Consider the following 14,902-nt stretch of genomic DNA (forward strand, 5'->3'; position numbering starts at 1 on the left):
CGAAAACTAAACAAAAATCAAAACAAACGTGTAGCCAAAGAGCAGAAACAGGCTTGTCTTGTCAATATGGGCGAAGAGTGTTCAGTGCGCATGTGAGACATTAGCAGAAAGCGGTTTTAACATTGACATGGAGGATAAAAACAAATAAAGTAAACGAAGAAAGGCTTACGATAAGGCACGAAGTAGGACGTGTTAATATAGGATCAGCTTTCCAGCGCTGGAGAGAACTGAAGGAGCAGGAAGTTGGCTACATATTCACAGATTGGAGTTTCCCGAGTCAATAACTCCTGAGCTAAACACTGTTACTACACAAATAACACCTGTTTTCCATCGTAGTAATGTAGAGAGGCAGCTGCAACCATGTTTTGCTAGTAACAGCGTTTAGCTCAGGAGTTATTGACTCGGGAAACTCGAATCTGTGCAAACTTTACTTAAGACGCCGAGGTGCTTTTTTCCTTCTCGATAGGTGAGTAACGTTGGTTTTGCTTTGTTTCATAGAACTAATATTGCCATCCTTTCCATTATTACGCTTGTGTGTCATTTTTGCTTGTTTGTTTATCTGCAATCGTATTGTTCTTCCCTTCAGCTATGATAAAGACACATTTCTTTCCAGTAGTTACGCCTGGGTTACGTAAGTATGTGTGGGCGGAGCTATCAATACAGGGGTGGGACCCATTTGGGTTAGTGGCACGTTCGTTTTGGTGATTTTATATGTCAACATTGGCTTTCAAAAATCGGAGACCCTGCCTTTAAGTTATGATGAAAATAGAAGCTGTATTACATACACAAAACACACAACACTATTTTTACATTATTTACTTAAAATACATACTTACTTATTTATATTTCAATTTGCACATTTATATTTCAATTTGCACATTTTTTCCACTGTACATACAACTGTCTATATTATATTATATATGTGTTCATGTCTAGTCAATGCCATTCTGTTTACACTGTGGAGCTTCTGTACTAGAACAAATTCATCGTATGTGAAAACATAGTTGGCAATAAAGATCTTTCTGATTCTGATTAGTCTAGCTTTGAATTTTATGAGTTTTATCTCCTCCAGTAACCGTCTTTTGAGTAATGCTACTGCTTACTTTGGCACCAGTGTCTTATTTTTCTCATAGAACATCCTCAGGTCTTGTGGGCTGTTCGCCTATAGGAACAGAGCAGAAAAAAAGATTCTGGTACATACATTGCCAGGCATTTGGCTGAATTACAGCAAATCTGTTCTACCACAATGACTTGATATTAGAATACACCAACACTGTGGTCTTCACAATGCTACTAAGAAAAAAACTGGCCCCTGTGTCTTCTTAAAAAAGGAAAAGAACTGGCTGACATACATCTATCACAAGACTCTGACCTGAAAAGGTGGCTTCCCGACGAGACACTGATAAATAACAGTCCCGATGCTCCACAGGTCTGCTTTGGCATCATAGTTCTGGGACATTATTACTTCTGGAGCCTGAACAGGAGAACAGGGGGAATGTTCAATAAACCAACACAAACAATATGTCAAAGTATCAAGCAGCACTGAGGTGTGATTAGACCTGATGATGCTCACCATGTACATAGGTGAACCACACAGAGTAGCTGCCATCATGTTACTTTGAAGATATCGTGCAAAGCCAAAGTCAGCTGTAGAACACAAAAGGTTGCATTTATTAAAAACACCACTGTCTTCATGTTATGCATTGTACAGACAGAAATCCCTCACATGAATGATGCCCTATGTCATACATAATCGTTTTTTAACAGTCTAGCCATATGTGCACAGTGTAGTAGTGAGTATATGTGAGACAGATCCAATTACCAATTTTAATTCGAATGCCACTGACACTGGATTTCTTGCGGCTAGTGTAGGACAGGAGAATGTTCTGGGGTTTGAGGTCACGGTGGATGATACCCTTGTTGTTGAGAACACGCATGGCTGCTGCGATCTGCTGGAGGAAGACCCTCAGTGTGTCCTCCCGCAAAGTGCCCTTAGCTGGAACAACAGAAAGGCAATGCTGCTGAGAAAGCAATTCCCCCATCACACACACACACACACACACACACACACATCCCCAACCCTCTACTCTGAGGACTGATGAAACACGTGAGAACTACAGCTATAGACAGCATACAGTACTCCAAAATATACCCTGCAGCATTTAATGTCCATTAACCTCTAGACTGATAAACATACATTGTGCAGGTACCAAAACTATGCAACAATATTCATTGTGGATCCTGCTAGGAGTGTTTATCACAAACAAATGGGTGCAAGGCTCAGACATGCTGCACCATGCCATATGACGTTGTAGCTTTTGCCTGTTATGTAGTGGTAAAAACTCCAATCACACACAGTACTGAGGTACAGCTGTTCTTTATCTTGTGCACACAAAGTCACACAAACAAATGCTTGGTGGAGGTCACCTGACTGGTCAAAACAAGGCACCGAAAGAGACATCACTGCTAGATGACCTTTAGGACTGACTGCACTATATACTACAGTACACTACAGGACGGTGCATAAAGGTTTATCAACTCTACCAAAGATGTGAGGGTACATGCAATAATAACTTATAGTGCTTACCTTGTAAATAGTCTGCCAGATCTCCTCCGTTACAAAACTGTAACACACAAGATATGCATTCTGATTCTCAGCATATAAAATATATAAAGTATATAAAAATATAGTCTCATACATTTGTGAAGAGAGACAAGGGGTTAGAAATACGAGGGGTGGAGAGCAAAGTAAAGAGATCGTCAATTAAACTGATATGAAGCGATGCACTGTTACAGCTTCCTTCGCACATGGGCAGTTAATCTCTTTATGACAGGAAGAGTGTAACAAGAAGAAAGGATATGCATTCTGAGTTGTCCATACAGAACAGCATTAGGCACTGCCAAAAGGCTTCGACATGTCTGTACTCTTTCAGCAAGGACCACTGACATAAGATACTCAGATTCCATGCTGATCAGACTGTTCTTAAAAGTCTCTGTTTAATGAGATTGACTTGTCAGCAGTACAGAACTGTGTTGGCTAAATAAGGGATAAAACACTGGTGACGTGCTGTTATAAGATGATTATCAGTGCTGGGGTGATGGTGGAGTTGACATGTAATCCAGACCAAAACTGATTGTTTTCCCACAACGTGTGTTTTTTCTCTGTACCATGGCAAATTAAAAAAAATTGTGATTACAAATTGTAATTTACTGTTTGTTTATTTCCCCTCTTGAATTTAATAGGACGACACAACTACAGTTTGTTATCAAGTTAACACCGGTTTTATGGCAGAAAATGTACTGGCAGAGACATGCTGACACTCAAGACTCAATTGTTATAAATATATTTTTAATCTGTTTATTATTCTGCTTAGTTTATTTAGTTCTTCCTCCATATACATCCCTGGATTATAATTATATAAAAAAATTTATAAAATTCTGCAGTACTGTCACTGCTGTGCTGTTATAGAATCAGATTTAAGTCTAATAACACTTAATTAATATAGACTTGGTCAGATTGCAACATAAAGATCCTCCGGCATCTATTACCTTAACCAAACACTCAACTCAGCTGAGTCATCTCTGTGGTCATACACACTCAAGTGGTCACTTATTCTATCAGCAGGACTGAGCTAGTATCAAAGTTGATATTCGTTTTTTCAGGATAGACTTCCCTGGAAAGGTATTTTTAGTTTGGTAGACAGTTTGTTTTTCTTGCAACCGTTCCTGTATTGAGTAACACTGGTCACTGGGTCTTGTGATTAGGTTTAACATGAACATTAAGGACTTCAGGAAGGAAGACAAAAAGGAGAGGACGTATCTGAGGATAATGAACTCACCTCCATTACAAGGAAAACAAAATTTGGTGTTTCCTGGAAGAAAAGAGAAGACATTTTATACCTTGATTTGCAAATCAGACATTGTTTATCTTTATCCATATACACATTTATGGTGGATAGAAAAGGAGGTCTCAGACAGGGTATAAATTAAAGCTAGATATAGTGTTACCATAAACACTGTCTCTGATCCTACAGGGTTTTGATGATCGCAAGACCTGACTTTTTGCCAAGGGTCAAAATCCATATTATGTTTTATTATATATGAGCAGTCAAGCATGTTTTTAATCTTCCACTCTGAAACCTGGCATTTATTACAGCTAAAAGGGCTGAATGCATGACACATTTTAAAGTCAGATGATTGAGGTTATTGTTGGGATACAAACAGCGGTAGAAAAGCATGAAAGCAATAGAGCAAGCAAATGATATGAATATCATATGATTACCAATCTCTATCTTTCCTACAGTTTTATTTAGAAACTGCATTGATTCTCTGACCTGGTGGTCTATTATACAAGAAAATGTGACAGGTTTCGTGTTAGGAATATACAGTAAAGTCTGCAGGAACAGCAATCAATGTTCCAGCTGCTGTCCTGGCTTTAGTTCCTCCCTAGAAATCTCATTAACTCCCTCTCACAGGCTGAATTTCTCACACACATTTGTATGCTGTAGGTGAACTCGAGACTATTCATTTGGCTCAGTCAAAGAGGGCAACAGAACCTATACAACCCACTATTCATCTCAGCAGCAGAGGAAAAAATATTCTCTGTTAATGACTCCTCAGACAAGCCTGGCTTTAAACCAGCCGAGATTCACTTTATGCTAGTCTAAACGGTTTGGTCCATCCTCCCCCACTCTTCCTCACACTGATGATGAGGCTGAGTGTCCTTCCTGCTCCAATTCCACTGTGTTTCCAGTAATGGGATGTGCAGGGGGATTAACACTGACCAGGGAAACGTGTGACAGTCAATAACTGTACTTTACACTAGTCAGCAATTATATGAGTTGTTAAGAGCGAGCTGTGGCTATGGGAAAAAGGGAAGAGCTTGGTAAATATGTGTAATCTGTCCACCAATGGATAGAGGCAGACTGTTGTGAGGATAATGCGAAGCTGCCGCACTTTCCTTTCTGGACTCCTCAGAAAGGATGCCAAGTACTTTCAGACAGCACACACTCATAAGGGTTGATGTGATAGGACCTGGTGATCAAGTGTGGGTTGGGAAAATTTTTTAAAAACAAACAGCACTACGTCCAAAAACACACAGTGTCTCTCTCTCTCTCTCTCTCTCACACACACACACACACACACACACACACACAAACAGAACTGTGTTGATCTCCTGGCATTTCTGCTATTTCAATTGCCAAGAGATTTACGATTTATTTGAGACTTGAAAAATGAAGTACATGGGTTACAAGGTTTTAAAGTGTACCTACTACAAGCTTGGAAGCCTTTCAAGACAATATGGTCTTGTTTTATCAATATACGCATATATGGGCTTGCTGAACATCCCGATGAAAAACCATTGACATTATCATTGGCAGTCAGTTGCCCCTTTCAGCCACAAGATCATTAGTGAGGTCAGGCACTGATGTTGGGTGAGGAGGTCTTGGGTGCAATCAGTTCATCCTAAAGGTGTTCAGTGGGGTTGGAGTCAGAGCTCTGTGTAGGACACCTTGCCTTCATGAAGCTTACTTTGTGTATAGGGGAATTTCATGCTGGAACAAGTTGGAGTCTCAGCTCCACTGAAGGGAAATTATAACGCTTCAGCATACAAAGACAACTAAACATTTACGTGCTTCCAACTTTCATGTAACAATCTATGGAAGGCCCACATATGGGTGTGATGGTTTTTGACCATAAGAATAAGGACAAATGGAATAAAAAAAACACTAGACAAGCTGTTCTAAGTAAATGATTAACGACAGGATGTTTTGATGCTGCCTGCAGTAAAGTGGAGTTAATGTTACCAGCCCAAATTTACCAATAACAGAACCAAGTGTTGCATTTTTCTTGCACAGCTTCAGAATGACATTTTTTACTTTAATGTTGCAAAACATTTGTACGTAAACATTCATTCTTAAACGTTCACATACCCATATACTGTACACATCAGAACCTGTGCTTTCAACTCTCCTTCACACATGGAGCCAATAAACACACACAGCCTACACTGGGAATCTCAGCAAGAAGATTCATGGTAGGAAGCATGATAGCCAAAAACAAGGTCCTGTGATATCAACCTGTAGTTAAATTATAATGGCACAACATGATGAACATTGTGTTAAGCTATGTGACTTGGTAACATTCCTGAAAAGCACAAACCCGAGCCCCCACTGCTCCTCATTTTTCACAGTGTGTTTGTTCACACAAACCCCTCCCTTTGCTTTCCAAGAACTGGAGAGAAAACCATGGAGCAAACCCTTACAGACGGGACACTGTGTTCCACAACAGGAAGTTCAGGTTCTGCTGTGATGAGTCGATAGGAGGACCGTGACTCTTCAAATTTACAGTAAACAAACTTCGAACCTCTTTCTTGCTCTCTATTCTAATCCGTTGACCCCTCCCTGTTTATTATCCCACGTGTCTTAAGTTCATTTTAATCACACAGTGTGCTTGAGAGGTGAACGTTCCATCTACACATTATGGGTTTCAGTTACAAAAATATATCTGAACATTTTAACTGCTCTATTAGAGGAATATGTAGGCTTAATATAGGCAGACAGCTCCCTGTTCCTGTTATTACAGAGCATCGAGCCCCCCTCCACCACACAGAGCTTTGATTGGGGCTATACAGCTCTTACTACAGGGATATAATTAAGTCTGCTCTGCTCAGACAACCCCATTCAGAAAAAAAAATACAGCGGAGAACAGTACCATTAACTCTTAAACTTTAAACCTATGCAATAGGTATAAGGATATGTTTTTTAACAGCAAGTTATTCACTTGGACTTCTTGCTGACAATTATTATTCAAGCTTCTTATTCATGTTGCTTTATAACAGAAACAAGAGCTCTGGAGCTGGCTTGGTGTTCGCACTTGAATATAAACTCACAAGTGGTTTAATTTAAATGCAAAATAAGTGGTGTCCTTTAAGACAAAATAAGACCGAGTCACTAAATGCATTGCCTCCAATAAAGTGTCTATGGCAGGAGAAAGAAAGTTAATCCTGATCTCTCAATGAGATGAACAAAGCTGTAGCTGAGAACAGACATCATAGAGCTCTTAGAAAGCACAGGAAGTTTGTGGGTGATTCCTCGGTCCTCAATAACACCTTTGACTTTGTGTATCAAATATTAAAACTTAACAACACACAAAATGCAGGTTTTAATAAATCAAGGCTCATATTAGTTCTGTTGGGACGTACAATATATTTGCAGTATGTGTTATACTGTTAGTTGGAATTTTCCACTAAACAATTACATTATATAAACTATCAAAGCTCATTATTTACACATACTAACCAACACTGCTGTTTTAATAATGTCCATCAGTTGACCGAGCATGTGTATTTATAGCTCCCGGTCAAATATCACAGCACGTGGTATCCTGACAGGCAACTAATGAGCCGCTGCATGCTGTTGCAGGCCCCAACTTCTCCTTTCCAACGTGGTGGAAAAGCATTAAAACCAGTCAGCTGGCACGACAATAACAGTTCAGAGCCACGTTATTTTTCACTCCGATCAAATTATGCCCGCCAACATCTTATTTGGAATGCAGGAAAATATATATTCAACTTTCGTCTAATACAGAGTACAACACAAAGACTCAATTTCCATCAGGTGATGGAATGGGAGATATGATGGAGGCATACGAGACAGAGTGACTGATGCTTAAAGTTAAAGGATGAAAAGTGTAGCTTAAGGGCCACGGTCAGCACTGCTGTTCCCAGAGTGGGAGTGTTATATAAGGACGTTACTGTATGTGGGATGAGCTGGGAACAGCTCTCCTCTCCCAAGCATGTGGAAATCTGGGGCTATTTTCTCCTCAAAGCCAGAAGACATCATGCTACTGAATCCAGATGAGTCCAATTAAACCAACAGCGCTGGCTTTTATACCCCAGGCAGCTTCACAGCATCCCCATTAATTCATCCAGCTGTAGATATAGGTGCACACTTCAATCTTTCCAATCTTTACCAGACATAGGATCAGTTTCTTCCCTCAGGCAATCCATCTGATGAACACTTAACATACACAGAACACACACTATTCTTACACACTATTTACTTAAAACACATACTATGTATCTTTCAAGTGAACATTTCACACTTGTACATTTATACATACAAATTGCTATATTGTATATTTCCATTGCAAATTTCACACTTGTACATTTGTACATACAAATTGTCTATATTGTATATGTCATTCTGTTACACTGTGGAGCTTCTGTCACTGCAACCTCGCATGTGAAAAAATGCCTGGCAATAAAGCTCTTTCTGATTCTGATTCTGATTCTGATTTCAGCTAAGGATTAGAGCGAGCGGGGTGACGTATCCATCCTCCACCGTACCCACAAAACACTAAACATGTCTTCCCTACATGCTGTATGTAGAATATTTCTTTCAGAACAGTCTTTAATGCATTCCATATCATACAAGCACCTTTGAACAATATTAATATCAGCAACATTCAGATGAACGTAGTTCAGGATAAAACTGGGCATATCATTTAAGAGGAGCCTAGTTGATAACTAGCCTGGTTGGTCACTATGTAAGAAATAAAACACACCAGGACATTATTAAATAATTAATAATTCTTCTTTAACGGATGATCCTAGGAGCGCTTTTTTCTCCTTATACCACAGCAATCTGCCAACAATTATTTCATTCATTCATTTTCTACCACTTATCCAAACTATTCTCGGGTCACGGGGAGCCTGTGCCTATCTCGGGCGTCATTGGGCATCAAGGCAGGATACACCCTGGACAGAGTGCCAACCCATTGCAGGGCACACACACACAAACACTCTCATTCACTCACGCACTCACACACTACGGACAATTTTCCAGGGATGCCAATCAACCTACCATGCATGTCTTTGGACCGGGGGGAGGAAACCGGAGTACCCGGAGGAAACCCCTGCCAACAATTACATTTTGACTTTATTATCAAACAGCAGTTCTTTTTGTAGCTATTTATAGCACCATTTAATGTTGCCGAATGTTCACAAGACATGTTAGTTCCTGTTTTAACTTATGTTACAGCACTTTTTAACAGTTGTTTCCTGACAAGAAATCAGGTTTCCTGAAGCTTTTTTATATCTTACTGGTAATGAACTGCGAATTAAAAAGACTCTCCAGTGGAAAAATATATTCACTTTGATACTAGTGACTCCTTCCATTATATTCCAAGAATATAATATGTTATTATTATAATATATATTATTATATTATATTTCTTGTAATATAATATTACAAGAAAAGTATATTTTATTAATCAGCATAACAACAATTAAATATTTTTATTAGTTAAATTATAAAAGTTAAACACATTTTATTTCTTTAGCCAAAATTCCAATAATCCCTGAAGATGCATGTATTTAACCAGACAAATGAAACATGGAATGTTGGACAATTCATACACACATAAATTTGCACCTTTCTTACGAGGTAAATATTTCAAGACGCCTAACCACACTCTGGTGGACAAATCGTCTTACAATTTTCCTTTAAATTAGCCTAGGTTGCGAGATTTGAGAATTCAGAAGCAGTTTGGTGTAGTTTTCGTTAATGTTTGTGTCCCGTGACTTTCTTATTCAAAGTCTGAAAAAAAAAAGGGTTAGTTTTGACTTTTTTGTGTTTTTTGTTAATTTGATTTTTGAATGAACAGCAAAAAAATCTAAATGTAAAGTTCTCATACCTGGACATCATAAAGCGCCACAATGTTCTCATGCTGCAGCTCCTGGAGAGAAGAAATCGGATATCATTTGTAACAAACCCCGACAGCTGAGTTGTCCGAAAACGCTGATAAGGACAATTTGAACAATAATGAGACTAACAGAACTCACCTTCAAAATTTTTATCTCCTTCCCAAGCAAAATCTGAGACTTGGAGAGGTTCTTTTTGTTAATGCTCTTGATGGCCACCTCCCACTCTGTCTTCTGACAATGGATTGATATGAAAAAGTGAGACAGCCATTGATTAAACTTTTATGCTTCACAGGAAATGAAAACAAAGACAACAGAATGAAGGCTATGACAAGATAATTTATTTTAAGCCGATGATAGGTCCTTCCTTATAGCTCAGCGCTTACTTTATTCTGATTTGGCACTATAACCCATGCAGAGGACACCGCATTAACCAAAAGTATGTCCTAAAGGGATTTATTCCACTTGCACCACAGCAATTTGCTGATGATTATTAATCAATGACACATTATACTTTTTAACCATTTACCATACGGTTGCGTTTCCTGCAGGTTCAAGTTGCTTCCTGTTTTCACTTGCATTAGAGCAGCTATAAACAGTCACTCATTCTCAACCTCTTTATATTAATAAGCCAAAAGTAAACATAGCTTGTTATGTTTCTTAGAAACCGGAAATGTACAACGTCCTGAAAACTGTGGTAGAAAAGTTACTGGCACTGACAGCACACAGCAAAGTACAGCAATACATGCGTTAATTATTAGGCTGATTATTTAAAACAAAACTTCCTGTGAGTTAGCTGTTATAACAGAAGCAAGAACCTATTTATACATGTGCTTTAATATACACGTATAAAAATGTCATTAACACCTTATGACCTGGCAGATCTGTGAATTCAACAATGATGTGATATAAAAGTAACTCAAAAAGGAAAAGCAGAAGCAGAGCATCAGGTGAGTGGAGGTCTATGAGAGGATATTAATAGGAGATGTTACTGTGTGCACTGGGTCATTGCCTACATGCAAGAATGACATCAGTAAGATCGTTTTAATGAAAGGCTGCTCAGCAAAGAACAGAAGCAAAAAGGCATAGACAGGCCATTTCTATAGAGACTCAGCCTCCTCTGCACAAAAAGCCTTTTTTGGGGTCAAATCAATTACACTTCAGCTAATCTAGCAAAGAGCCCATTTAGTCTTTCCCGAGCTTCAGATTAAACACATCCCTAACATCCACTACAACACCATCTACACATCATACAGACAGGTGTGTGAATTAGACCATTGGTGTGACAGAACAGTCCAAATAATTACTCTGTTAAATGTACAAGGGAATCTTTTAGCCATTTTCTCTCTCACTGTGTATAAAAAACCTGAGTCCTGAAATCCTACCAATAAGCGAGCAAACTAAAAATGAAATCATGAGGAAAAAAAAATAAAAAAATCAGCCACACTTCCCAAATGTGCAATGATTAGTCGATGGTCCTGGCCTGGTTCAGGATCAATCAGACATGGCATTTTCATTATATTATATTATAAACATATATAATATAATAAACAATATATTATTATAATAAGCCAATTTCTGTGCACAATTCACCTAATCGTCAGTGTGCTCTTGTCATGTTGTGGTTATAAACTATTCTCTGTTAGTGGTTTCACAACACAATCCTGCCAAAAAAACTGGCACATCTAGTATGTTTTGAATTTTTTTATTCAGGGTACAACTTGCCATGAGCCAAACAAGTGTCAGGTTTCTGCTTCATCCTTCTTGGCTTAAATCATGGATAGTTTACTTACAAATACAGTTAACCAAGAGCTTAAGTAGTATCCAAGAGCAGTAAATCTCTTAGATTGAGGATTCAGTCCCCTGATCTACATGATTCAACAAATATTGCTAACAATATTGCTAGACTCTGTTAGCTGTGGCTGTTGTGGAATTGTGGGGCAAATCCAGTGGGAGCACTAATAACTAATAACAGAATCATAACTGCAATTATCCCACTAAAAAGTCAAAGCTTTATCACACTTCTCCTAATCATTACATTACGAGTCATGCTTGTTCAATTAATTTGTTCGGGTCCTATTCATGACAGCCTGATCAAACGCATACCACAATTGCTCACATTCCCGTGTTAAAAACAGACACAGAAACTGAATCATCCTCTGAGGACTTCAGCCCTCGAATTGTGCAAAACCTTACGGTTTTACGGCAATAGCAACATGCGAAAGAACAAGTTGCGTTCTATGTCAGAGCACAACATCTGTAATGTCAACACATTAGTCATTCTAGTGAACACATGCATTCAAAAACACTATGAGGCTAAAAGTTTACAGAGACCTGACCATAACACTGGTGTACCTGAACATCTCACCTCATCTCATTCCAGATCTCCATCTTTGCTGTTATAATAAACTTCACTTATCTTGGAATGTTTTTCGATAGATTTTGGAGCGTGACTATGGGAATATATATTCATATATTCAATAATATTCATTCAGCCACAAGAGCTACGGTCATGCTGAAATGCGATGCTATGCAATGTAAAGACTTAACAATCCTAAACAATTGTGTGCTTCCACCTTTGTGGCAACAATTAGGGGAAGAAAATATTTTTTGTTAATCTAATTCATTACCAATCAAGGATTGGCCTCGATACCGAGTCTCAAACCTGACAAACTTACCCTGATGATATTGATCACAACCACAAATAACCGCTAACAGATCAGCTTTAAAGAAATTACTGACTCATTATTATTCACACACACGTCACTAAAATGATGCTGATGTAACATTTGAATAACCATCTAGTGTCATGATACGTCAAGAACTTCACTTCAGACGTTACAATTTTTTTCATATCCACAAAAATCTAATCAGAAGTCAATTCCACGCATGCTGTTTTATATAAAGTATTAAACGAGTGATTTTCTTTTGCTTGTTTACTGTTGAGTCTCAATTGAGCTGTTTGTTTTTATGAATGAACGATGCAGGTGTCTCCCCACTGGCTGGGAAAAAAAAACACACCGGTTGTGTTTTTATTATACTTATAGCGATCAATAACAGTAGAAAGAAAAGAATTCACATTCACATTTGAAAGCCTTAACGAACAGAGAACAGGGAACAAGAAACAGATGGGGGGAATAAACACACGACACTCACCTTTTTATGTCTTCCCTTGAAAACGACCGCGAAGGCTCCGTGTCCTATCAGGTCTTTTCGGCTGTACTCGAAGTCTCCAACCGTCTCCATATTTCTGTCCAAAGTGTGTGGATAATACAGAGCAAATGGACCAGGAGGACTGAGGGAGAGTTTTAAACACTAGCTGAGCAAAAGCACAGAGCTGAACCTGAACACGGTGTCATTTCTGTCCCACAAAACAGCTAGACTACTTAACATTTATATAACAAACGTAGCTACAAACAATCAGCTAGCCGACTAAACATATGTGAAATAAATATAAATATATATATATATATAAATACACGTTCCTTTACTAACAATACTAACCCTTTGTGGTGTATTGAAGCGAGCAGGCGTTAGCTAACAGCAGAATGCAGTAATAATAGATGGGGAGTTGAAGGCTAGTGGCCTAAGCTGTCATTTTTCTGACCCAGTTAGCATTGAGCTAACCGCTGCTTTGTGTTCCCTTCGCTAACCAGTCGACAAACACGGACTTCTACATGGTGTCGGAGGAGGTGGTCTGTGACTCTGGAGCTCAGGGTCAGTGTGAAGCCCATAGCAGGATTCAGACCGTCCAAAGGTCACAATAAAGCGGACAGAATCGTTGTGCGATGTTAAAGATCATTTTTAAAGCTTCAACGCTCGTTAGATTTAAACGTGCAGTAACGTATCAGTGTCACAGAAACAGAATAGATACCGATTACAGTCCGTTAAAGGAAAATAACGGAAAAAACATTGATGGTCTTTAACGTATCCACACAACCAGCTGGGTGTTTATTATTCAGCTCGGGTTTGTTTTGTTGTTGTTTTTTTTTTTTTTTTTTGTTTAGTTTCTTCAGTCCTCACAAGACAGGATTAATTCCGTCCTATATCTTTAACCGAGCGCCTTTCTTTATTCGCTGTAATATAATAAATAAACTAAAGAAGACATTATCAGGCTCTTGCTGTTTCTCAGGGTCCCAGCATCACACTGACCGACTCTTCCTGTGCGCGAGACTTGACGTAACTGCAGAGCGGCTCTACATCATAATAAAGTGTTCATCCGCGAGCCGTGCGCCGACAGGTCGCCATCCGCCACCGACAATAGTGCGCGTTTACTACTTCCTCTTCCTCCTCCTCCTCTTCTTCTTCTTCTTCTTCTTCTTCTTCATATGTATTATTCTAATTATTATTCTAATTATTGTTGTTGTTATTTTTATGATTTTTTTTATCAGTAGTGTACATATTATTTATATACACACCTGACTTGTGTGTGTCAATATGTACTCTCTCTCTCTCTCTCTCTCTCTCTCTCTCTCTCTCTCTCTCTCTATATATATATATATATATATATATATATATATATATATATATATATATATATATATATATAATGGATTTATTATGGTTGATAATCTAATACTAGCCTGCGTCAGGATTTCAGTGATGCACAGCTGTTTCTGAAATCTTGAATATTAAGCTACAAAGTGTTTAGCATTCACAGTGAGCTTATATAAGGACTACATCAGTGAATGAATTAACGGGTTGGTGAATGAATCGAACAAACGCTCCATTGACTGTTTTATATCGAGGCACAAGTCACCAATGCAGTAAAACAGGTGAATAGTTCATGTGCTCCACCTGCTGGTGGATATATATATATATATACACTGCAGCAGCAGGTGAAGAGACGAACGTGTAGTTAAAATGCATCTTGAATTTCTAATATATCTCCTTATTATATAGATTTATATATTATATATGTATTGTTATCCTTATTGAATTACCTCTGGGATCAATAAAGTATCTATCTATCTATCTATCTATCTATCTATCTATCTATCTATCTATCTATCTATCTATCTATTTCTTCCAGGATCACTAAAGTATCTATCTATCTATCTATCTATCTATCTATCTATCTATCTATCTATCTATCTATTTCTTCCAGGATCACTAAAGTATCTATCTATCTATCTATCTATCTATCTATCTATCTATCTATCTATCTATCTATCTATCTATCTATCTATCTATTTC

At 38.3% G+C, this 14,902-nt stretch overlaps 1 protein-coding gene across 4 annotated transcripts in view; it reads right to left on the reverse strand.

The window, feature by feature from the left end:
- The window catches only part of ulk2 (unc-51 like autophagy activating kinase 2), a 29,364-nt gene extending 15,494 nt beyond the window's left edge, over positions 1-13,870 (reverse strand). For 3 of the 4 annotated variants that reach the window (XR_009649597.1, XM_060887589.1, XM_060887587.1), the window contains exons 1-10: positions 13,211-13,870; positions 12,863-13,001; positions 9,848-9,940; positions 9,700-9,741; positions 3,840-3,872; positions 2,588-2,624; positions 1,823-1,996; positions 1,574-1,647; positions 1,373-1,474; positions 1,104-1,162 (exon numbers count right to left, since the gene is read on the reverse strand). Coding sequence is in view for 3 of the 4 variants with exons in the window: in XM_060887589.1 (XP_060743572.1) it covers positions 1,104-1,162; positions 1,373-1,474; positions 1,574-1,647; positions 1,823-1,996; positions 2,588-2,624; positions 3,840-3,872; positions 9,700-9,741; positions 9,848-9,940; positions 12,863-12,952 (704 nt within the window). In the remaining variant the exon portion in view is untranslated. The remainder of the gene's footprint in view (positions 1-1,103; positions 1,163-1,372; positions 1,475-1,573; positions 1,648-1,822; positions 1,997-2,587; positions 2,625-3,839; positions 3,873-9,699; positions 9,742-9,847; positions 9,941-12,862; positions 13,002-13,210) is intronic. The other variant, XM_060887588.1, reaches the window with a different exon arrangement.
- Between the last annotated feature and the right edge of the window lie 1,032 nt (positions 13,871-14,902).

The sequence above is a fragment of the Tachysurus vachellii genome, chromosome 15 (genome assembly GCF_030014155.1).
Source record: "Tachysurus vachellii isolate PV-2020 chromosome 15, HZAU_Pvac_v1, whole genome shotgun sequence".
In the NCBI taxonomy this organism is placed as follows: Eukaryota; Metazoa; Chordata; class Actinopteri; order Siluriformes; family Bagridae; genus Tachysurus; species Tachysurus vachellii.